The sequence below is a fragment of the Neofelis nebulosa genome, chromosome 6 (assembly GCF_028018385.1).
Source record: "Neofelis nebulosa isolate mNeoNeb1 chromosome 6, mNeoNeb1.pri, whole genome shotgun sequence".
In the NCBI taxonomy this organism is placed as follows: domain Eukaryota; kingdom Metazoa; phylum Chordata; class Mammalia; order Carnivora; family Felidae; genus Neofelis; species Neofelis nebulosa.
Window position 1 is genome coordinate 49249386 of NC_080787.1, and position 26294 is coordinate 49275679.

At 42.1% G+C, this 26294-nt stretch overlaps 1 protein-coding gene across 3 annotated transcripts in view; it reads right to left on the bottom strand.

Moving 5' to 3' along the window:
- PTCHD4 (patched domain containing 4) overlaps positions 1-8658 on the bottom strand; it is a 180816-nt gene extending 172158 nt beyond the window's left edge. The window contains exons 1-2 of one of the 3 annotated variants that reach the window (XM_058734202.1): positions 8252-8658; positions 7363-7948 (exon numbers count right to left, since the gene is read on the bottom strand). In XM_058734202.1, coding sequence (XP_058590185.1) covers positions 7363-7948; positions 8252-8256 — 591 coding nt within the window. In that variant the 5' untranslated portion in view covers positions 8257-8658. Of the gene's footprint in view, positions 1-7362; positions 7963-8251 lie in introns of those variants that run through there. The other 2 variants (XM_058734203.1, XM_058734201.1) reach the window with 2 other exon arrangements.
- Between the last annotated feature and the right edge of the window lie 17636 nt (positions 8659-26294).

A 26294-nucleotide genomic window follows, 5' to 3' on the forward strand; every position in this document is an offset into this window, starting at 1 on the left:
AGCTTAACCAGGTGACAGTTCCCAACGACAGCTGATACGGACGAGGGTTTCTCCATGCGGAAGAGCTGATTGCTAATTCTCCAGGCATTTCCTCAACATCTCTATCACGTGCCTGAATGATATGGCTATAGGCTCAACTACTCAATTTTCTTAGGGTGTTCTTGGTCTGAATTGACACGTTACTTCAAGCTCAACCATGAATGAGGAATCCGGAGGTCCACCTTGTGTCTTAGACCTGAGCTTTTCAAATGCTCAAATGCATGAATCACCTAGGGGCTTTGTTAAAATGCAGACTCCTGTCAGGTGACATGCGGGAATTTGCATTTCTAATAATGTCCCAGGTGATACTGATGCTGCCTGTCCATATGTAACACTTTAGGGAACAAGGTCTTAGAAAACAAAATGAAATTGATTTTGTTATTTACAATGCAACTTGGCACCCTTTTTAACCAGAAGCATTGCCGTTTTAAACGTTTCTGCTTGCCAGGGCTGGAATAAATGTAACCCTATCGACCAGCACAGGGGCAGAAACAATCCAGAGAAATGAGTTACTCCCAGGATTCCACCCTGGGGAGGGGGCCCCAAGGTTATCTGTTTGACTCAGGGAAGAAACAGACTTGCTGTTCAATCTAGAGCCGTCTTACACAAATCTAGAGTCTAGGAATTTCCAGACTCCTTTTTTAAAAATATTTATACCAAGCACATACAGAAGTGCTTGGAAGTATCTAGAATAGGCGTGAACATATGCTGATCACTCTAAAATTGAATTAAAAGCAATGTGGTCCAATAATGATGTAACAGCTATTGGGTTAAAATGGAAAATACTCTCCAAACACAATGTATTTTGAAATGCAAAATATAATAGCTTGTTTCAGTTAAATAATGTCTATAATAGAAAAGGCTGAGAAAATAACTGTTAGAGCTTATCATTGCTTAAAGTGGCATGAGAGGCAAAGGAGTGGTTTCTTTTGGAGGGGGGAGTGGCCTTAGTTCTTCCTGCACTCCCACCATGTTGTGTCTCTTTGAATTCTTTTCTCCACACTTACCCCAAGCTCTTGGTGGTCCTGCACCACTGAGGGAAACACCAGCAGATCAACTGAGAGTAAGAAAAGAAGAATGGAGAGAACCATTTCTGTTCCTTTTTTTTTTTTTTTAAACCATCCCTTAATCCTTGAATTTCAAACATGAAGAGAGTATAAATAAAATTATGAAAATTATTTACTTTAGTTAAAAATAGGTCTTTGTTGAAGCCAAGAAGAAGGAGATAGCTCCCCCATCAAGCAAGTCTTTTGCCCATTTGGATGCTCAGTGTTGGAGGAGGTCATTAAGAGGACATGACCTCTGATTGACCCATAAGCTTGACCTGGGTAATCAGAGGCTCCTGACCTCTTCCCCTGGCCTTGCAATATACATACTGTCCATTATTCTCACATTGAGAGATGTTTTCAAGGATGCAGCCCTGAGAAAGCAATGTGTTGTTGAGACCATCTGGACGGTGTATGTAACTGAACACAGGCTTCTATACAGACTTTTAAGATTCTCACAGGCAGGTATAGAGATCTACTCATCTTGTGGCTGCCCAGGAAAAGCCTCATATAGAAGTTCTCTTGCTCATTAAACCTTGACACCTACTAATCTAGGGTGGCCTGCTTCTTTCTTTGGTCTCTCTTTGCCTTCTTTGTATGGAGGAACAGTTTTATTTTATTTTATTTTTTAATGTTTATTTGTCTTTGAGAGAGAGAGAGAGAGAGAGAGAGAGAGAGAAAGAGAGACAGAGCATGAGTGGGAAAGGGACAGAGAGAGGGAGACACAGAATTTGAAGCAGGCTCCAGGCTCTGAGCTCGACACAGAGCCCAACATGGGGCTCAAACCCACGAACCATGAGATCATGACCTCAGCCAACGTCTGGTGCTTAACTGACTGAGCCACCCAGGCACCCCATATTTTATTTTATTTTTTAAGTTTATTTATTGTTGAGAGAGAGAGAGAGACTGCAAACAGGGAAGGGGCAGAGAGAGACAGAGAGACAATCCCAAGCAGGCTCTGCACTGACAGTGCCCATATGGGGCTCGAACTCCACAACTGTAACATCACGACCTGAGCTGAGATCAACCGTCTGACGCTCAACCTTGACTAAGCCACCCAGGTGCCCGTGTACAAGGAACAGTTTTTAAACCAGTCAGAAAAATTTAATAAACCAACTTATCCTGACTCGTTGGCTAGGAAATATAACTTCATTAGGAAACCGTGATGACCATTATTGAACAGCAAAGTTCAGATCTAACCAAACACATCTACTTTATTCCACAGGAAAAATATTCTAGAATATATTCCCAAATCCACCATAATGATAGTCATCTACTACCTAGTGGAACGTTACATCAGAATGCTAGAACTTGAAGTCCAGATTGGTGATGGGATTTGTCCATTAACACACAACTGATCTTTAAAGAACTGGGCTTAGAACTTAGAGCTCCTGAACATTTCCCAATTTACTCCCCATTGTCTTATCCCAACCTATATCATCAATTATTTTCCCTGATGCCAATTTAAGACAAAAACACCCAAGCTTGTCTGGGACAAAATACCCTGTCTGAAAACTGAAGACCACACTGTAGGTTTCCCACTTGCAGTTGATCATGGGGCCTCGCCATGGTTTGTTTTGAGTTGATGTGAAATGATATTAAAGATGAAATCATTGGCCAGTGAGGCATTTGCTAAACAATTTGCAGCAGGTTCCTCGGTCAGCATACAGTAGGGGTTTGCCCAGACTGGAAGTTTCACTCCCTTATGGATGAATAAGAGAAGTGAAGCTTCCTTTCCCCATCTTATGAACTAGTGGATCTGAGTGAGCCAGCGGACAACTGTGAAAGATCAGTAGTGGTCTTTTAATGCAGATCTGAGATGACTTGGGAATTATGGCATGAGATTTTTCTTAGTACAAAGGCCTGTTGTTACAAAGAATGGCGCAGAGCGTGATGGGACCTAATGTAGTATTGTGATTAAGAATTCAGTACGGACACCTGGATTCAAATCCCAGCTCCAACGTGTACTATCTCAGGGACCTTGTACAAGTCATTTAACCTGGTCATTAGCTTCCTTACCTATAAAATGAGAATAAAAATACTCCCCTGACTCACAAACTTGTAACAATAATATGCTATGTATAAAGCACAATAAATCTGAACATTCAGTAAGGTAGCAATGTTTTCCCCCATCAAGAGACAGAATCACGAAGGTAAGCTTGAATCTCAAAATATCCTGAGAGAAGATCCTGACATGGATGTCTCACAAGATTTTAGAATAAATTAGGGAAAGAAGTCTGGAAGAACCAAACTTTCTTGGAAATCTCTAAAATAATGTTGGTCCTCACTTTCCATGTTGGCTTAGGTTGCCCTTCCATTGAGTCTGGAATGAAATAATCAATGGCAATATCTTCCAAACCTGGAAATGTCCCCACAGAAGTGCTGTTCTTTATTAAGAAACAGGAAGATCTTTCTTTGCTCCTGTTCTCAAATATGGTATATTGAAGCACATACACTTCAGTTCAACATCTATTCATAGGTGTGGGATTAATGAAATTTAGTGGGAAGGACAGGCTGCAGGGGAATCAAATCTGCTTCATTTCTTTCTCACCATTTGCTCTGGACCCCATTTGCCTCCTTATTCTTTTTACTTGTGCATTTTACTGTGGCCAGAGTAAAGATCTTGGAGTCCAGAGTGGTCCTTGCTTAAGGATTTTGAGCACCTGATTCATTTTATTCAAGAGACTGGGTTCATCAATATGTTATGTATTTAACTTAGAAATTCAGTCTAGCCACATTGTATTAACTTATACAATATGTAGTTTACTAGGTGGGAAAAAAAGGCTCTAAACTATTGGGGCCAAAAACACTTTATAGAAATCTGGAGAATGTAGAGACTACCTTTAAAAATAAAATTATGCCACAGAGGTATGAAAAGTGATGATAATTTTGTGATATTACAGTACAAATGTACAAATTAATCAACAGACTAATCAATGATGTGAATACTATCTATAAAGAACTGAATTAGGTTGGGGGGAACATAAATAGCATAGAAGGAATATAAGACATGACTTCATGCCTCATCTGGAGTATGATAATGGATATAATAATATAAAGATTTTAATTAGAGACACCCTTATAGAGTTCCTATCATGCAGGTGTAGGAATTGCAGATTTGGGCACCTTTTCCACACAGTTTTTGAAAATGTGTATGTTTCATTTCTTCTATAGTATTCTAAGCTGACTCCTGCTTTTTTCATACCAGCTTTATCTGAGACTCTGTTACCAGCCAACTTTCCATGTCTCTGCTTCTCTGGATCACCTTGGCAAGACAATCGTGTTTATCAGAAGTTCTAAACCATTCTGTGCTCAGGACTACTTGGGTGTCTTCGTGATATTTGGAAGATGTCCTTCCAATGGTCAGAACTGTTTCCGGTCACTTCTTTCTGTCAATCGGTGTTTCTACATCTTCAGACTATCTCTGAGAACTGACCTGCTGCTTCTTCTGTGTCAAGAGATTGCCAATCCCTGCTCACATTGTCCAGCCAGTGCTATTTATTTTGCATTTTCCCACAACTCCTGCTTCCCTGCCTAACAATGGCATCTTCCACCATGAAAATTTTCCATATTGAGTTGGGAAGAGAGGTGACCCAAATATGACAGAGGAAAGCAAAATGAATTAGAGGGCCATAAACGTAAGTACAAAATTTCCCCTCAAATCTCATACACCAGAAGTTCTCAAACTTTACCATGCATCAACATCCCAGGGACACTTCTTGAGAACCACTGCCACATGTGAATCAAAATCATCTCCAAATAACATGTAATCAAAACAAGAGGCCATCTCATTTTGCTCTGTGACAAGGAGCTCTTAACCTAGACATCCTTGGAGACCCTTTGATAGGATTCGAGCTCTCTATGGTACTCCACAAATTGTATTTTATATTACATTAGCATGTGTGAGATTGCATCCGGATGCTTGAGAGGGCCCACTGCTCTCAGAAGATACTCAAAGGATGCATTTTCCCAAACATTATCTTCTACAACTCCCACTGATGCCATGCAGTGAGAGTCAAGCCAGCACATGTGTGGAAGCGTTGACATTAGAACGGAGCAGAATAGGGCTTTACAGTTTATAGAGCCAAGGTGTAATTTTCCTGTTCTTTTTATGGTTAATAGAATAATTCTATTAATACTATTACACTGGCCTTTGTAATCAATTATTCCATTCTTTCATGATTATACACTGACTCCTACCAAGATGTAGATCCACCAGTCAATCAGCCAAAAAGTTTAGATGGAGCACCAATGATAGGCCTAGTATGGTGTTGGCTCAGTGAGGAACCCAAAGATTGCAGAATCCCTGCTCACAGGCAACTCTCGGTGAGGATACTGACATACACTACTTGTAAGCCCTGTGAGAATAAGAACCTTGTTTTTCTGACCCCAAATTCTGTCTCATGTGCCTACAAGAGTCCCTAGCAAATCACAGGAGCACAGCTAAATATTAAATGAGTGAATTAAAGACCTCAGGGGTTTATACTGTAAATGTCATAATGATTTTGACGGATAAACAAAATATTCACAGTGGCTGATTGGCCAACGCTCTTACACCTGGAGAGTACTGCTGAATAAAGGAAATAAGGGACCCAATTAATAAGGCACGTTAATAATCTGCAAACTTGCCTCCACAGGGAAAACAAATTGAAACTTAAATATGACACAGTTTCAAATGGCTCTTTACACCAGATGTCCAGCATAGGTAAGAACTCAGTTAAAAGATTAGGCTAGAAGATCACCTCTCCCTCCACTGCATCCTTTCCTGTAGCAAGTGATAATGTTGATGGCAAAGGATTTGGGTAACAAAAAGCATGCTGCCCAACCACATATATTCATCATGCTTCCTTCGATAAGTGTGAAGCAGGCAAGCCCTTCCTTACCTAGATTTCAAGCTGATGCATCATCTGTCTAGTTTCAGTAAACCCCAAGGGACTGCTCAGCTTTGTAAAGCTGAAACCCTGTCAGCCTCTGGATGCATTTAAACAAGGACAACGTGTTAAAAGGAGGCAGGTTATGAGGTTTCCTGAGGAATCCCTAGTTTCTAAGTGCACAAAACTCTCCTTCAATGCACAATAAAGAGCCTTTGTATCTAAAATAACCCCAGAAAGTTATTTTTAAATCGTGTATAGATGCTGACTATCTCAAATACATAAAGAGAAATATTAATGATATTCGGCCATCCATTTACCCAAACGAGGTCCCTCCTATTCCATCATCTCCATGGTAGCACACACATAGCCTTATACACGTTAGAAGAAAGAAAATTCCTCCTTCTTGGGAAATACCTGTCCTGGGAGTTCTCCGTTGTGCAGGTTCTGAGCACACACAGGGTCGAGCATACAAATGGTGCAGTGACTCTTTTGGAAGTCACATTTGTCCCTGAAACTTCAGTCACCTGGAGACTGCATGCCTCATTGCCTGCAGCAGCTCAATCCTGACAGTGTAGGATGAGTTTAGAAATCTCATTTGAGCAACAAAATTTGAATCGAGAGTTCAAACAGCATAATGTGTTTAATGCTGAAATAATCTTTTTTTTTTTTTTGCAACTTCTGCTGACTGTGGAATTTTTCTCTTTTTTCTTTGCTTTTGGGCTATCATCTTGGTTTGGTTTGGATATTGTGACGGGAAAGGAGGGTAACAGGACTCAGTCTACGGGAACATCTGTTACCTGCACATCCCCATTTGTACACATAGAACGTCTCTGTTTCTTTTGCTATGCTAACACACTTACACATAATTCCTGAAATCCCTACTACATTCATATCCACTGCTTCCAGACACACACTCACAAGGCACCAAAACACAAAATCTCTACATGTCAAAATCAAACCAGGCTGAAGACGTAAATAGGTGAACATGGCACCAGGTGGATGTGTAATCAGTAATAAGAAATACATCGAGCCCCATAATGAAAAGAAATCCCCCAAATTGTTTAGGATTCCCCCTCCCCCTTCCATTCACTGATTTATTAACCCTGAACAAAGATGTAATTGCAGGGTCTCAGAAACAACTTTTTTTTTTCCATTTTTTTTTCATTTTTTTGGCATTTGTTTTGTTTGGCTTTGAATTTCTTAATATCTAGTCGTACCATTCATTCATTGCCTGTTTTCTTCACTCAGTTGCCCATCTTTCCCCCTCCCCCCCCCCCCCCAAAATGAAAGAAGCATTAGCTTCTGAGTCTTAAGGATGAGACCTCTGCATTTTCTTTGCTTGTTTAGGGCAAGAAATGAAGTGCTGCCTCTTTAATTGGCAGAAGCATGCAGGAGGAGCGTACCTTTAATTTAGTGCTGGGATACCTCACTTGCACCCTGGCTGTTGTCTTATTGGAGACGGCAGCCTGCCTGAGATCCTCTAGCACTGAAATAATATCATCCAGCACGCATTTCTTATCCTGATTTTTCAACACACACAGATGGGAAAAAGTATAATTATAGCCCTTGTGGTTCACCTTCATTTCCAGCACGGCTCGGTGGGTCTGCAGGATCCCCTCAGCCTGGAGCAAAATATTGTCCCCGGGTGGGGAGAGGAGGATCACCCTGCCATACCTCCCAGGGGTGTGTAAGTCCGAATAGAGCTGGCTTTTGGACTGGTCCAGGGGGAAAAGGCTGCTGGCCAGGCTGCGCTCGATCTTGGCCAGGCTGTGGCTGGGAGCGACCAGGCGCTCCAGGTCGCCCTCGGGCTGGAAGCGGTTGAGCGCGCTGAGGCCGAAGGTGATTGTCAGGACTGCGGGCACGGTGAGGAAAAAGACCGGGTGCCGGCTCACGCACAAGCCCAGCCTGTGGCAGCACGACTGGAGCCCTCTGCGAAGCACCTGCCGCAGCATCCTCCACCAGATCCAGCTCGCAGGCGCTCCCGGCCGTCTTAAAAAGCACATGTGACATGTGTAAGCGCCGGGCCACCCCCCCCCCCGCTCCCCCATCCCACCCCCCTCCGGGCCAGCCCCCCTCCCCAGCACCGCCGCGTCCCCACCCCTCCACGCTCACCCCCAACCACTCCGCCTGGTCTTTCCCCGGCCCCACCTCCATGCGCTCCTACTACTCTTTCAAACACTGCAGCAAGTTGCAGCAAGGCGGGCAAATATCGACAGCGCGCTGCGGGGGCACCGCGGGGCCCACCCCTCCCCGGCCTCCCCGCGCCCTCGCCGCCTCCCGCGCCCCTCTCACCGCATGAGCAGCGTGCCCTCGGTCTAGCCCTTCATCTCGGTGCTGCAGTCCCCCGGCCTCCCTCGCTGGAGGTGGTTCCGTGCGGAGCGTCCCACAGATGTGGATTTCCTCTCCGTCCTGATGGGGTTCGGTGCCTAACTGGAACCATGTGCCTCGGTGTTGTAAGAAGCAGACATGTGCCCCAAAAGGGGCGGAGGGGGGCGGGGAGGAGAGAGACTAGAAGGGAGGGAGCGAGGTGGGGGGGGGGGGGCAGCTAAGCTTTTTTTTTTAAGATGCTGGCAGTTATTTTTAGAGTTTTGTTTTCCCTCTTCCCTCCTGGCTGGAGTGAATGGAAGAGGAAACTGGTGAAGGTGCTGCTGGCCCATTGGAGCAAAGGCAATTAGAGCCTGCGGGGGGGAGAGGGGGTGTACGGGGGAGGGGGGGGTGTGTGGAGGGAGGGAGCTCGAGGGCTCCTGGAGGCCAGCAGCCGTTTTGCCCCTCCAGTTTCCCTGTGCCCTCGAAATCTGCTTTCCTGCCGAAGGAAAAAGAGAGCGGAGAGGATGATGCTGCATTTTTAACATACCACAAAGCATGCAAGGGATTTCCTTGCAACACCTTCCCGCCGTCATTCCAGACTAGTAGGCTGCAGCCGAGGGCTGCCAGAGACCCCATTTGTGGGTGGTGCGTTGGGGCTCTAGAGATCCCTTCCTTGATCTGGTGATTGGAGAGGAGGCATTTGCCAATAGCAGTGGCCTGTGGCTTGGTGTGTGTGTTTGTGTGTGTCGCGGGTTGGTAGTGAAGATCCACAGGCAGTGTGTAGTTTCCCATAAAACATTACGTTCACTTCCTGTACTTTTGAAGTTTAGGACAAAAAGTTCTTAGTTTCTGGTTTCAGTTCCCTTTCCCCATTTTCCCTTCCATCAGATTTATTCTGATATGAAGTAGACCCAGAGGCTATCTAGTTTTCTCTTGTGAGTGGAATTACAGAAACAAACATTTTGGGACACCCATCACACAGGTTTTGCCTCAATAAAGAGGGTGACAGGGCTAGGAGGAAATACACTGGAGTCGTTTAATATGTAAAACAGTGAGTCTCCTTCACCACAGAGGAGAGAAAACTCCCACCAGGTACAATTCCTCCCTGACTACCTAACCCTGTAAAGATGAGAAACTCTCATCTGCAGATCCCATCAACTTCAAAAACTTTACTATTAGTAAGTGGATGTGTGTATTTTATTTTTTTGCTGATTGGGCCTTTCACAAGGCCCAGTGTTCTGGAAAGAATGTGAAGAACCCTTGAAGACAAGTTCTAAATTTGGTTGTGAACTGAAGACCTGCTTTCCAAAGTTTCTGTTCTTTTTGCACTGACTTCATAGAGAAAATGGGGATTCAAAACATGATTCATTCACACTTTATTAATTATAGTAAAATGACCCACTCTTCATCAGATACTTGAGATATGCCCATGTGTGCATACAAAAAAGCTGAAAAATCTCATCCTCTTAATAGATGAGTTTTATTTTTCCTAGTGGAATCAGTTTTTCAGTTAGAAGACCAGAGAGACTGCAGGCAGCTCAGAAACAGGGGCAATGGTTAATTAAGGGCAACAGTTTAAAGGTGGTGTTATATAGAAGATAAAAGAAAAAATTCCAGCCTTTAAAATTGAAATTGACCTTGAAGAGCAGTCTGTTTGCAGCACCCCACCCCCTACCCCCAGGCCAATAGCTTCTATAATATCCCTGATGGTTCTCCACCCAGCCCTTGCTTCTGTATGAGATTTCTATTCTTCTATTCTATTCTATTCTATTCTATTCTATTCTATTCTATTCCATTCCATTCATTTAATGCTTTTATATCAGCATGGGTTTAGGGGTATTTATAAATATTTCTCTTGTGCTTGGATTAGAATTCAATACTTTGTTTCCTTTGTTGCTCAGATTGGTTCCACTTTGCCCACTGGGTGCTCTGTCTCCCTTTGACATATCTCATTATTATTGGGTCCTTAAAAAAAAAAGTATTCTGTATTTTCCAGCACTAAAAGATGTTCCAGGCTTGTCTTGTATCTTTTCTGTCTGAGTATCAGCCATTTCTCGAGAAGCCCTGGTTTGTTTATTAGACAATGGTACTAGAAACAAAGATCTGGGTGCTAAGTGTGCTGCTTGCTGTTGGGGTGTCATCACTTCTAAACCTTCGCCACCGACAACAAGGAAATACATGGGTGTGCAGGTCTTCCTCAGCTGACAGTGGGGTGATGTCCTAAAAAAGCCATGGTAAGTTGAAAATATTGCAAGTTCAAAATGCATTTAATACACCTAAACTACCAAAACCATAGCTAAGTCTAGCCTATCTTAAACGTGTTCAGAGCACTTAACATTGGCCCGCAGTTGGGCAAAGCCATTTAACATAAAGACTATTTTACAGTAAAGTGTTGACTATCTCATGTAAGTTATTGAATATGATATTGAAAGTGAAAAACAGAATGGCTGAAGGCGTATGGGTTGTTTACCTTCCTGACTGCATGGTGACCTGGAATCTGTGGCTTAGTGTCGCTGCCTAGCATCAGGAGAAATTATCCTACTGCATATGGCTTGCGAAATTCAGAGTATGGTTTCTACTGAATGCGCAACAACATAAAGTTGAAAAATTGTATGTTGAACCATTGTAAATTGGGGACTGTCTGTATACTAATCTGTGCATGTGTATATCTATAAATAGTTCTTTATTTAGCTCTTTGTATCTAGATTAAGCTAAACATGGGTTTATATATGTCTCCAACTCTAATCTATTGCCACATGGGTCATTGAAGCCTCTTTCCTATGCTTACCTGTAACCTCCTTACCTGTCACTTCAACAGTGACAAATTAGCTCAGTGGCTGATCTTTAAATGATTTTTCAATAATAAAAACATTTTTTTTTTGGAAAAAAATTGAAGGAAAGAAGAAAATCATGGCTTCTTAATTTTGATACTGTAAGAAGCTAAGGGCAAATACTATTATGGGTTCATTAGAAAGATAAAGCATATGCTCAAAAGAAGGGGAATGTTAGCAATATTCCAGATTAACCTACAGGATATTAATTTGCACTAGAATATTAGTGGATATCAATCGCATGATAATTCTAGTAAACCTGATTGAAAACAAAGCTTAAAATAAATCTGAAAGTGATGCATTTAGAGGCCAATCAGTTACAACACAAATATCTGTACTGGTTTGTTCATATAGGATTTGTCTTTTCTGATGTGTGTTGGTCAATATCAGTTTTCAAGATGTGGAACCAGGTTGGCATTTATCCACTTGGCCTTTTGTGGGTTAGGACACCAGAAGAACATGAATTTGGACCCAGAATAGCTGAGTTCTAGGCCAGCCCCTCACGTTACTTCCTGGGTGTTTTGAGCAAGACACCTCGGTCTCTGATCCTGTTTCCTTATCTATGAACTTGGATTATGTTCTTTACCCTCTTGTCACTTCATTCACAGCAACATTCACCAAAGCCCTGTAACTCTGTTGTATTAACTAGTGCTATAAATAATACTAGTGATTGTAACAAATAAGCCTCTAAATTTTAGCGGTGTGAAACAGTACAAGTTTATATCTTGTTCGAGGTGAACAGTCCATTATGGGTATTCCCGTTTTAGCAAGAAAAGGTAGACCTCAGTTCCACAAGTCATTCATCCATCTTTGACTCCTGGCTTCCAAGGGCATTCCCAAGGGAGGCCATTTCCTGGCCAGTCAGCTAAACGTGGGAAAAGAGCCCGGAGGAGCCCGCTGGGGAGGCGTTTATGGCTCAGTCTGGAATGGCATACGTTATTTCCTCTTACATCCTTAGATTAGAATTTAGTCGCAAGAGAGGCTGAATAATGCAGTTTCACGCAGATCTCCTTCTCTGTCCCACAGGCAACTTGAGCAATGTTGGTTTTGGGAAAATGCTCTTTGAGCTTCTTCTGTGGTGGCTTTAAGGAGTCTGACCTCTTAGGCCTGTCGTGTCCAGGAAGGGCACGTCTGAGAGATACAGTTTTAGAGGCAATGTTGGTCTTTATCATTTTGGATGTTTCCAGCAACTGGTTTAAACAATAAGGGCATTTCTTATCTAACTGTTAGGATGTCCTTGGAACCACAGTAGAGGGGACGGCCATCGCCAGCACAACCCAAAGAAAAGCACCTGTAGCTGCCAGAAGGAATCAGAGGTCAACCAATCACCGAGCCACAGCATGACCTGACGCGAAAAAGGCCCACCCGGACCTAAACCCGGAACCCCTGCAGCTTAAAAACCCCACCCCACCACACCTGGGGGCGACTTCCCTGACTCCTTCCTCTCTCTCTCCCTGAGTCACGGAACCTCGCCCGAGACCTTAGTTCCCAAATAAAGCCTTTGACTGCTAAAATTTTTTAGCGTCTGACTCCTATCTTTACCCTGCCTTACGCCTGACCCTAACATTTGGTGCCGAAACCCAGGAGGGAGGTAGTAGCTCGCCTCCCTTGGCTGAGCTCCCTCCTCGCCAAGCCAGAGGCCAACACCCTACTCTCAAGCGCCTACAGGAGCCGGTAAGTAGGACAGACCCCTCCTTCCCTCCTCCAACTATGGCTGACACCCACGAGAGACATCTCGCAAGTCAGTCTCCTTTCCTCCGCACGCCGCAAGGCCCCTTATTGCAGCGCGAGGGATGCCTCACCCTGCCACGCCAATGGGGAGTAACGAGTCTAAACCGCCTGGATCTCTTACCCCCCTCCAACGTCTGTTAAAAACTTCCGGCTCCTGGCCAAAGCATAAGAGACTGTTGAAAACTGAGAACATACTGAGGGTTGATGGGGGGTGGGAGGGAGGGGAGGGTGGGTGATGGGTTTTGAGGAGGGCACCTTTTGGGATGAGCACTGGGTGTTGTATGGAAACCAATTTGACAATAAATTTCATATATTGAAAAAAAAAAAGTTTAAAAAGATTAAAAAAAAAAACCTTCCAGCTCCTGGGCTTACAAGGTGAACTTCGTCGTAACCGGCTCATCCGCCTTCGCACTGTAGTCTGGCCTCAGTACAAATTAGATAATGATTCTCAATGGCCACCCAAGGGGACTTTACAATACCAAATCTTAACCGATCTGGACACTTTCTGCCCTCAGCGGGGAAAATGGGGAGAAATACCCTACGTCATGGCCTTTTGGGACCTCAGGTCTTGCCCCACCCTATGTTCCTCCTGCCCCTCTGCAGGCGTGCTCCTTGCCCGCCCACAACCCCCTCCCCCCACGACCCCACCTCACCAACTTCCCTGATATCCGACCCCGTTTGAGGATCTAGCCACGCCGCCCACCAGCCCTCGCCCCCCTCCGTACTCCCAACCCCCAGCCGTCCCGCCCTCGCCTCCCATATCATCCCGAACTCGTGCTCAGGCCCCGCCCAGCGAACAGACCCCAGCGGCCATCTTACCTTCCTGCGAGGTGGCAGGGCCTGAAGGCCTGGTTCCCGTTCACGTCCCCTTCTCCCTCCAAGACTTATCCGCCATTGAAAAGCGGCTAGGGTCATTCTCGGCTGACCCCACCCAATACATTAAGGAATTCCAATACCTTGCCCAAGCCTACAGTCTCACATGGCATGACATCCAGGTAATCCTCACCTCTACCCTCACCCCTGAGGAGAGGGAGCGCATCCAGGCCGCAGCCAGGGAAATGCAGACCAAACCCACATGACCGACCCCACTATGCCTGTAGGGGCCGATGCTGCCGCGGTGGCCGACCCCAACTGGAACTACCAACATGCAGGCAAACCAAATGTTAGGGTCAGGTGTAAGGCAGGGTAAAGATAGGAGTCAGACGCTAAAAAATTTTAGCAGTCAAAGGCTTTATTGAGAACTAAGGTCTCGGGCGAGGTTCTGTGACTCAGGGAGAGAGAGAGAGAGAGAGAGAGGAGTCAGGGAAGTCGCCCCCAGGTGTGGTGGGGTGGGGTTTTTAAGCTGCAGGGGTTCCGGGTTTAGGTCTGGGTGGGCCTTTTTCGAGTCAGGTCGTGCTGTGGCTCGGTGATTGGTTGACCTCCGATTCCTTCTGGCAGCTACTAGGGGCTTTTCGTTGGGTTGTGCTGACAAGATGGCCGTCCCCTCTACTGTGGTTCCAAGGACGTCCTAGCACCAACATAACACAGTATCCAGAAGCATGACAGTTATAGAGCTTGTTAATTTCGAGGTTCAAGGGTGTCGTTAAGAACCTAAGTCCTCTTCCTCATTCTGTTTTGCTCATCCCCAGAGCATGAGCGTTGTGCTTGTGTTTGGTCACAGGCCACACAACCAGGCAAAACAAGATCCTGGGGAAGAAGGAAGCTGCCTCTTCCTGTGCATCTCTTCTAAGAGGGAAGAAACCTTTTCCAGAAGACCCCCAACAGATTTCCTCATAAGTCGCATTTCTCAGGCCCGTGTCTGAATCAATCACTGGCAAGAGGATCAGTAATGCAGTAATTGGCTTAGACCAATCTGGACTCACTATGGGGCTGGGAATGGGGCCAGCCTCTTCTCAGAGAACATTGTCGTGTGGGAGTTTATGTGGGGTTTACTTTGTCAGTTTGTTTTGTTTTGTTTCGTCTTAAACAAAAGTTTCCTTAGGAAGAAGCATAATGTGATGACAGGGATGTTTGGATGTTGGGTAGCTGACATTAACCTTGCGTGTTGAGTTTTTCTGCTGGAGCAAATTAGTTTCTGGAGACCATACTTTCTGGATGGAAAACAAACTCATAATCTGACAAAGGAATTGCTTTTCTGGTTTTAATCCATTTATGTTAAAAGCTTTATAATACTGCACAGGGGAAGTCCAAAGGTATTTGATGTACATATTTAAAAAATTTTTTTTAATGTTTATTTATTTTTGAAAGACAGAGACAGAGCACAAACAAGGGAGGGGCAGAGAGAGAGGGAGATACAGAATCTGAAGCAAGCTCCAGTCTCCAAGCTGTCAGCGCAGAGTCCAATGCAAGGCTCAAACTTACCAACTGTAAGATCGTGACCTGAGCTGAAGTTGGATGCTTAACCCACTGAGCCACCCAGGTGCCCCTTGCTACATACACACACACACACACACATATATATGTATACACATTATATATAAATATATATATATATGTATATATATATATATAAATATATATATAAATTGTTTTGATGTTTATTTATTTTTGAGGGAGAGCAGGGGAGGGGCAGAGAGAGAGTGAGACCCAGAATCTGAAGTAGCTCCAGGCTCCGAGCTGTCAGCACAGACCCCAACACGGGGCTCAAACCCACAAACCATGAGATCATGACCTGAGCCAAAGTCGGACGCTTAATGGACTGAGCCACCCGGGCACCCGTGAGATATTTGATATTTTAAAAATTACCTTTATTTCAATAGGGTACAAATATGTGAGTATTATTTTTGGGGGGGAATCCACTATCTCTGATCACTGTTTCTGTATGAGTAGGAGATGACTGACTGGTAATGACTGAGGAGTATAATCAAACATCTTGACTTAATAAAAGTTATGGGAGGGGCATCTGGGTGGCTCATTTGGTTAAGCATCCAACTCTTGATTTCGGCTCAGGTCATGATCTCAGGGTTCATGGGATCGAGCCCCGCTTTGAGCTCTGGGCTGACAGCGTGGAGCCTGCTTGGGATTCTCTCTCTCACCTTCTCTCTCTGCCCCTCCCAACCCCTGTCTCTTTCTCTCTCAAAATAAACAAACATTAAAAACAGTTATAGGAAGTTTAGATAGGCTTTGCATTACTTGATAACCTAAAATTCATCATATATAAGATTGTGCATCAAATGTGGCTTAGAGGTTCAGTGCCACTGTCCTCTCATTGCACCCTGCATGCTTACCACCGAAAATAAACACCATTTTCATTCCCATTGTAAAATAGCCACACTATGTACTCAAAAGAGGAACAAAGCAGTGTAGACATCCACCAGTATACCATTTATAAATAAATCATCAGTACTGAATTATTGCCAGAACTGGTATTTTCCTATGGTGGAATTTAAGAGTAAGTTTTGGAGAAGATTTGAAGCAATCGCTTTTGTCTTAATCTTTAGTCAGGTTCTCCTCTTGCTTCACCACTGTATCACTTTTGGTGAAATCATTTCAGTGTCCATAGGCCTTAGATTTACATGGGTAAACTGATACAAAGTAATAAAATTGAAGTAGGTGATCGCCGCCTTGCCCTTCTGCTGGGATTCCGTCATCTTCCGGAAGTTGCTTCCACGGGGTTCCTTTGTGAGGTCTGCCACCTTTTAACACGTCATTCCCTGTTCAAGCGTCAGCCTTGCTTTCTTTCCTGTTTACTCTTTGCACAATATCAAACAGAGAGTCACTGAGGGTGAGGACTGGTCCAGCACACAGGAGAACGCGAGCTTTGGTGTTGGTCTGGAGAAAGATAGAGAGGCTGGAAAAATACTCAGAATATTGTGGTCACAGGGGAATAGCTGGACAGAAAACGAAAGACTGCTTGCCAAAATGCAGTTAAGTGCTGACGTTTATCGGATGATGCACTAAGACGACATGCTGCTTTGTATACATTCTGCTTTCAACTATTAAAATAAAGATTTTCTAATTTGGGAAGAAGTAAATCACACTTTTTTCTTAAAATCATCTTAAAATTTTTTGTTTAATGTGTATTTATTTTTAAGAGAGACACAGCATGAGTGGGGAAGGGGCAGAAAGAGAGGGAAACAATCCGAAGCGGGCTCTGGGCTCGGGGCTGTCAGAACAGAGCCCGACGCAGGGCTGGAACTCACGAACCGGGAGATCATGACCTGAGCTGAAGTCAGATGCTTAACCGACTGAGCCACCCAGGTGCCCCTTGAAATCATCTTTTATTTTTTTTCTGAAATCCGAGTGTAATACAGGTCTATCAGTTGGCCCTACGATAAACCAAAGGATTTCCTCCATTTTTTTTCCTTCTCTCCTTCCTTCCTGTAGGTCTTCCCTTCTTCCCTTCCTCCCAGTAGTATTTTTTTTTTTTTTCCCAAAATGTCCCTAGCAAGGCCTTCTTGAAATTACTCTGAAAAACATCTCTCTCTTCTGGATGAACTCAGCAGTATAATTCTCTCAAATAGTTTATTTTGAAGTTGCACGTTTTCCAAAACGCACGTCCTCATCATCAAATTCAGTGGTTGGTTACCGATCCGGGATTTTAGTGGTGTTCCTGCAACCGCAGAGAATCTGCGCCTAAAGGATGAGTTGCTCATTAAGTTCAGGCCTGACCATGAAATTGCACATCCTGTTTCCTGACAAGACAGTTCTCCCATCGGATGCTGGAAAAGAAAAAAAAAAAGAATTTTATGAAGCCAATCGTTGAGTGGAAGTGAGCGTCAGATTCACCGTAGAAGAGATACTCGAACGGGAAAGCATTAGGGATGTCGCCCCGTGTTAGAACTCCACATTCGTTGCTACGTCATCAGACACCAACACTGATAGCATTACAAACAGCAAAAGAAGAGAACAACACTCCTCAGCTCTGGTAACGGTAGCCCTTGCCCCCTTAGGGTCAGGGAGAAAGAGAGATGTAAGTATGGAGAAGAGGACTTTGTGGGGAGGCAGAAGGGTCACATAAAGAATGGTCTAACCCAGCTTGGAGGAGGATTATACGACTGGCATTGTTAAAATGACAATGCATGGGGATAGTAAGAGAAGAGACCAGATTTTACTCAGTTTTATCATTTCTTTAAGGTTTCTACGGCCAATGACATTACTGCCTACACATTAGGTGGAGTGCTCCCACCACCCTGCCTTCTCCCCACACCGGGTACACCACGGCTCCCAATAGTTGCAACTGTGATATCTGAGTAACTTCACATTCTGCATATCCAATGCTGCATATGGCTGAAAAGATTTGGGTGGGTTTGCAGCCAATATGGAATCACAATATGAAAGACCGAGTTGCTTCACTCTTGTGATTATAACCCCTGCCCTGTATAAGGACTCCCTCTCACCCCACCCAAAATGGTGTCACCATTGAGGGGAGAAAAGAGGGAGGGCCTGACCCCTGTTGTAGCACCTGCCTATTATTTAATTCCCAATAGAGTTTTCTTGCTGAGGAAAACAGATTTCTTCAGAAAAAATATAAGCGAAATGGCATTAGACAACAGACAAACTCAGACTATTTATAAGGGTGCTTGACATTCAAAAATTTGGTCTTCAGTCTGTCAAACGAGGTGAGGAATTTCACCGTGACTTTTGGGAAATTTTCAGCCTTTTAGCCAGGAACATCAGTGTAAACAAAATGAGTTAATATTCAAATGGAAAAAATAAGAAAGCTTCCTATGACCATTCACATTTGTATGTAAACAACACATCTCCAGAAAACGTGTAGACTAACCATCTGGAGATTTAGTTATCTTGTTGACATAGGCGAAATCAATAGGCATTTACAGAAATTGTGATGAACCCTTTCTGTGGGCCTTCGTCTTTGGCACAGTGCCCCCCCTTTGCTGAGCAGCTGTGAAACTTAGGGAAATCTTTATCCTGTTGTATTGAACTAATCTCTATCTTCCTCCTACATAGCCTGCAGTCTTCATGAGGACGATGCCTATTACCCTCAGGTCTTGTACCTTCAGTTTCTAGCAGGATAACTAACGTATAATAAACATACAATAGCATAATAGGCACTTAATTCATCCCCGAATGGCTCTCCTAGTGTGATAGAAGTATAAAAAAACAAAAACAAAAACAAAACACAAAAACAAAAAAAACTAAGGAAGAAAAGAGAAATATAACTGTCACTAAGGATAAGACATAACAAATTACTTTCGAGCCTTAGGTTTAGTCCTTGTGGTTGGTGACATGGGTCTATGCTCCCTTTTGCCTTATATCCATTGCCCTTTGTGGTGGTTGTTCCGAAGCATCTCTTTGGCCCTTCTGGCTGCCCTGTTGCCAGCCTCGGGTCTCCTGGGATTATCAGATTGTCTGCACCTTGGAGTAGGTCTTGCTCATTCTCAGTGCTGTGTGTTTCTGATCACTGATTGTCTTTTTGATGATTTTCAGGACCTAAACAAAAAGTTTATTAGAGCTGGAGTGTATATTCAAGGGCAGGAATGGCAAAAGATGAGCTGATAGAATGAACAGGTGCATGACTATAAGGAAGCCTGGAAACCAGTTTCCTTCAACACGCTAACTGAACAAAGACTTCTTGAGTCACCAAAATGTGCAAAGCCCTCCTAGGCAAGCTGTACAGGGCTGCTACTTTCATGGAGCTTATACTGTAGGGGGAGTTAGAGAGTTGGAGCACTTTCCTCAGAGCAATGGGGAGTTACCAAAGTGCTATAAGAACAGATTGGGTTTTAGAATATAGCCATGCTGCAGTGTAGAGAATGAGCTGGAAGGTGTAAGAGTGAAGACTGAGTGATCCTTCAGGAGGCTGAAACAGTTGTTTGAGCCATGACAAGAGCAGCCTGGACCAGGGTACTATGGACGGGGATGGTAGAAAATGAAAATATTCGTGAGTTACCCGTAAGTGAAAATAGAAATGATGCGGTGATAGAGTCAACGTGGATATGTAGGCTAAAAACAGAGAGTGTACCTCCTGAGTGCATTTACAAAGATAAGCATGAGAGCAATGACAATATTTCTGGGTGATGGCGATACAGCATAACAGATTATCTGGACTCTGGACACAGATACATCCATTCAAGTCCCTCAGATCCCTACTCTGTCACCTGTGAATGGCATTAGCTTGGCCAACTTATTTAAGCACTGTACACTTCAGCCTTCTCATCTGTATAGGGATAAGATGGGATAAGAAAAGCTCACACCTTGCAGGCTATTGTGGGGATTAAGTGGAATACATTAATAGAAGCAGGATGCATACTGTATGGAGTGTTACACAAGATTTATTAGATGTGCTTCCTGCTTTCAAAATAGCTAAAGTGAAAGGAGGTACATAATTACTTGAAAGTAAAACAGAGATAATTAACTTAAATTAATTTGCATATATTTAAAAGCTCTACCTAAGTATATACAGATATGCTTAGATATTATTCATATGATTATAGACACTAAAAAGGATACAGTTTGGGGGGAGAAATTTACAACATTAGGCAGAGAAACTTAGCTTTGTTGAATGTTTATCATAAGCTAAATATTATGCTTGTTATTTTATATTCATTATTTCATTTAATTACTAAGGAATCCTATGACATAGATATCTCTTACTCAGTATTACTGATATTAGAACTGAGATTCAGAGGATTAGGAATTACTGGAATTTGAAAGCAGTCCTACCTACTTGAAAGCCTCTCTTGATTCTGCTATTTGGACTGCTCTCTCTTTCTGTGTTCTTAGCATATCTTGGATATTTCCTTGTTATGAAACATTATCTATTGACTTTTCTTACTTTGCCTATTCGTGTATCCAGGGAAAATATTCCACTGCCTATGTCAGCTTTGCCCCTGGAGAAAAAAAGCCTTTGCTTAATGATTTCCCTTCTCTTGGTGGGAAGGGAGGTCTTTCTATAACCAGCAAAATTCAAAGGCCTTCTCTTCAGGAAATGAATGTAGAAGGAAGACGTTAGAACATGAGACTCAAAAGGAAAAACATGGGGGGCCTGGGTGGCTCAGTTGGTTGAGTGTCTGACTCTTGATTTTGGCTCAGGTCATGATCCCAGGGGGTTGGGATCGAGGCCTGTGTCAGGCTCCACACTGAGCGTGGAGCTTGCTTGAGATTCTATCTCTCCTCTCTCTTTGTCTCTCCCTCTGCCCCTCTACTCCCACCTCTCTGTCTCTCTCTCTAAAGTAACTTAAAAAATTAAATTATGTTAAAAAAAAAAAAAGGAAAAACATGGCCTACAAAATATTGTTTTCAGGTCTTTTGAGATTTCATTCAATTTACATTTCATTCATTTAAACTCTGGCCTGTTTGGTCAGAGGGATCAAACTTAGCAACCAGCTCTACTCTCAATTTCTCAGTCATTTCTTGTTTTGTGGAGTATAGTGCTTCCCTGATGACAAGACAGCCTCCAGCATATATTTCTTTTAAAAAATAAACCACACACACACACATACACATGCAAATTCCATATTTTTTCACTTTTATCAAAGCGAAATCAAATGGTGCATAGACCTTATGATGAAAAGCAAAAATCCCTGCCCTACCTCTTCCTGCTCCCAGGCTCACTCCTGAGGGACGACCCCCGTCATTTCTTCTTGAATATTTCTCCGTATCTCTAAATGATATTTATAGAGCTCTATTTCAGGATTACCCACATTAGACCAAAGTCTCTTTTTATTGCTTCTTTAATGGTCCCACAAAATTAAGTCAATTTGTTTCATAAAACAACTTTTAATTATAGTTATCTCTTTAAAATAAAATAAATATATGTTATTAAAAATATTAAAATGTATATAATCAATGACAATAAAAATAGCTACCATTTACATTAATTATAATATAATTTTAGTGCTAAATGGATTTACTCAATTCATTTAACCATCCCCCATTGGTACATACTTGGCCTGACTACAAATTTCTGCCTTTGTAAATGATGCTGAATAAGCAAAAACTATTGCTAAATTTGAGTGCACACATACACTGTTTCCTCGAAAAAGTTTCTGGTAATATAATTCCCGGCACGGTTTTTATTTTAATTTGTTTTGTTTGTTCTTTTTCATTTTAGTTTCTGAAACATTTTGTTAAACTTCTGTCCAGAAAGTCTGCACCAACCTATTTTTCTTCCATAACATAAATCAGCAAATTTTTCTGTAATGGGCCAGAAAGTAAATATTTTAGGCTTATGGGCCAAAAGGCAAAATTGAGAATATTAGGTTTTTGTATAACAAGAGAGGAATATACATTTCCATACATTTTTAATTAACAGAATTCAAAATTAATGATAAAAATAATATACAATTTATATAACATGAAGCTACTAATGAAAAGAATGAATTTTTTTTGGGGTAATAACATTTTGCTCAATTGGATATGGTGGGCAAAATAAAGAATGACCCTACAAATGTGTCCACACCCTAACCCTTGTGTCCTTTAACTATGCTGTATAGCAAAAGGGAAGTTGCAGATATAATTGAGCTTATGGGTGTTAATATAGGGATAATGGCTTAGCTTATCCAGGTGGGCCTATTCTAATTAAATGAGCTCTTTTGTTTTTTAAGTTTATTTACTTATTTTTGAGAAAGGAGAGAGAGAGGCAGAAAGCAGAGACAGAGAATCCCAAGAAGGTTCCATATGGTCAGTGTGGAGCCCAGCACAGGGCTCAAACTCACGAACCATGAGATCCTGAGATCATGACCTGAGCTAAGTCAAGAGTCCAATGCTAAGAGTCCAATTCTCAACTGACTGAGCCACCCAGACACCCCTTAAATGAGCTCTTAAAAGCAGAGAGAATGCTTTAGGCTAAAGTCAGAGAGATGCAGGGAAGGAGAAGTAGAGATTGGAAGTGTGAGAGGGAGCTGACCTGTGGTTGGTGGCTCCTGTGGAGGGGCCACATGGAAAGCATGAAAAAGAATGTGGAGAGTATTGCGGAGCTCCAGACTGGCCCCTGGCTGATAGTCATAAAGGAAATGAGGGCTCCAGTTCCACAGCCATACAAACTGCGATTGACCAACAATCTAAATGAGCTTAGAAGTGGAATCACTCCCAGAGTTTCCAGAAAGGAACATAGCTTTGCTGACACCTTGATTTTGGCCTGTGAGATTTGCAGCTGCAAATCTGACTTATAAAGTTGTAGCTTATAAAGCCGTGAGACAATAAGTGAGTATTATTTTAAGTCACTAAGTTGTGGTCATTTGGGGTTTCAGATTTAGTGTTCTCAATCATCAAAACTGATTGCACATGTCCACCTGTTAATGTTGATCTGTAATGAGATTTTGTGTATATTTCCTCTATGAAATGCCTTTTCCCAAAGAGAGGAACTGATACTGATGACCATCCACAACCACGTTATTTTAGCGCATATAGTTAATCTCTTAGAAGGAATTGATTGATTCTATTAGATTCTCGTCTTGATATTTGCTTTACATCATTACATTGCAGAGAAATCATGTCCAATTGAAGGTTCTATAGAAGCTCCTCATTTGCACCATTCATTGGATTATAAAATATGTGCATTTCCTTTGCACATTCATGAAGGTAAGAAAAATGCTGTTGTAAGCTTACTTTTAGCTCAGAACTGTGGTTTAGCCCACCACCAATTTGTATAAAAAGATCTAGCTTATTGTTTTAACTTATGACAGCACAGGTCTTCTAAAGCACTTTGATATTACTTGTGATTCAAACAACATCAGTGTTGTGGAAATAACTCCGCTGAAGTACACATTTCAAATGTAAGCACTCTGCCTGTTCATTAAGGAACATTATCAAGTCCACAACAAAAGCTAATGTCAAAGCTGCTCAATATTTGATAATAGTGGTTGAGAGTAGTTCTTCTCACTCAGAAAAAAAAAAAAAATTAAATTACTAGTCCTAAGTTCAAAACCATCTAGGCAACAATGGTTAAATCCACAAGAGTGAAAAAAGTTCACTGTTGACACTCCTTGTTCAATAACATAGAGTCAAATACTTTCTGCAAAGGACCAGTAGATGAATAATACAATAAATAACCATAGGCTTGAAACACCTTACATCTTTACAAGCTTTGTGAATTTGCAGGGTTGAGCGGGGGGAGACCCTTTTTCTGCCCCGTGCATATTTTTGCCACCACCAGTTATAACACATCTTAGCAGATTCCACTTCAGGTTGTTGCAAATGAGTGTTTACTCACTGTGTTTGAAAATATTCTCATCTGCATTTGCTCTACACAGATTATTTACATGGGTAATTTTTCAGTCACTTCAGACTCATCACTGACTTCACTAATAAGCAATAACCAACTAGTATTGTCAGTATCTTTAGACTAATCAAGAGCCAAGGAAAACCACTTGAGATAATGTACCTTGTTTTTAATTGACTATTTGCTTCCCATGTTTTCAATTCTTTGAGCAGCTGTTCTTGGCAAATAGTTGACAATGTTAACTACTTTCTCTGGCTACATTTCTTCAAATGATAAGTCAACATTGGTAAGTGTGTTCTCTTGATTGGCTAATAAATGAGCTGCTCAAATATTTAATTGCAGCCTTCTTTTTGTTTTTTTTTTTTAATTTTTGTGAAGAACTTCTATTGTAATGAGATATTTTAAACTTTTCTTTTTTCTGATTATTGCTTTCCCATCATGGGAGATGTGATAAGTGCATAATCTAGAAATATCAACATTTATTAGTATTGTTATAGTGTTACTGCTTAATACAAAAATATTTTGCCATCTAATTTGATACCAAAATAATCCCTTTACTGTACCTTAAGACTGAGTTAATTATTCAGGGGCACCTGGTAGCTCAGTCAGTTAAGTGTCTGACTCTTGATTTCGGCTTAGGTCATGATCTCAAGGTTATGAGATCAAGTCCTGCATCCAGTTCTGTGCTGAGTGTGGATCCTGCTTCAGATTCTCTTTCTCTCTCTCTCTCTCTCTCTCTCTGCCCCTCCCCCCCTAAAAAAAAAGACTGAATTATTCAAAGTCTAGTTTTTTCTTATTTTTTATATCATATATAATCATAATAAAACAAATGTTATAGTACAGCAATGTGCATAACACCAGAAATGTTGTAGAATAATAATTGTGATTTATAGTGAACCAAGCAGCTGTGCAAAGCAGTGAGCAGGCAGCATATGGTCTGTATCACAGCTACTCAACTCTCCTGTTGGCACATGACAGTAGCCACAGGCAATGTGTAAATGACTGTGTGCCCATGTTCTAATAACTGTAATTAGGGTCACTAACATTTAAGTTTCATAGAATTTTCACACACCATAAATGACTGCTTTTCTTTTGATTTTACTTCCACAGTCGAAAAAGGAATAACTCATTCTTAGCTCATAATCTGTATAACAACAGATAGAAGTCTGGATTGGACCTTTGGGCTGGAGTTTGCAGACTCCTGTACTAGAAGAATATCTTTTAATAAAAATATCAAAATTTTCAGATAAACTGAAACCACTAAGTATTCACCATCTCTCTCTTTTCGTGGTTTACGTCAGTAGGAAATAGCAGGGAAGAATGGGGACTTTAGAGGAGAAAGGAAAAGCCATGTTCACTTTTTTCTCAGGGCAAGTCTCCTTACAAATGAACAGCCTAGTATTTAAATCATTGGAATGGGACACATGGCAATTGCTGTCAATTCTACTTCCGTCACTTACTCACCTGCTTCTACGGCCCTCCCTGTTCCCCTCTACACCTGCCCTCATGTAGTGATGTAACACTGTGCTTATGAATGATGTTAATCATAATAAGTAACATTTACCAGGACCCCTACTAAGAGCCAGGACCTTTGAATATACTGTTTTACTTAACCCTCACAGAAGTCCTGGGTGGGCAGTTTTCATTGTTATACATTTCTAGAGTAAACTGAGGCTCCAAGAAGATACGTTACTTACTTAAGGTCTCATAGCCGCTAGATGGCAGAGCCTGGATTCAAATCCAGATCTACCCTGCTTCAAAGCCCATATAATGATTCTAAAGAGAAAGGGGATAAGGGAAATGAAAAAGTCACAACTATCTAAAAAGAATTAGCCTGCTGTTGTGTGACCTATCATTTCCTTCAGCTCAATTATTAATGAGTTAAGCATCTAAGACAACTGTCAGTTATAATGTGTATGTATTTCTACTGTCAATGGAACTGTTATATGGTAGCCTCTTATGAAGTTAAATCTCAGATAAAGTATATAATATACAGAACATAAGGATGCAACGCCTTGGTTAAAATATAAATGCTCTTTTACAATATGTAACCCAGTGGGCTGCAATAAATTGAGAGTACAATAATTATGTGTGTTTCAAAATCAGAATAGGGCATATTAGGTTACAAGACTATCAAGAGAAAACTCAGGATCCTGAATGCCTTGTCATCTCATAAGAAATTTCACAGGGAAGAATTCAGTGTTTGGTTGATCTGATAAAACATGAAACAATATTTTTTATATTTTTCGAAGGTCTCCATCGATAGCATTTCCATGTCCCCCAGTTGGAAGGTTGGGTCTCTCCAGTCAATATTGATTGATTTGCCTCATTTATCATAGAT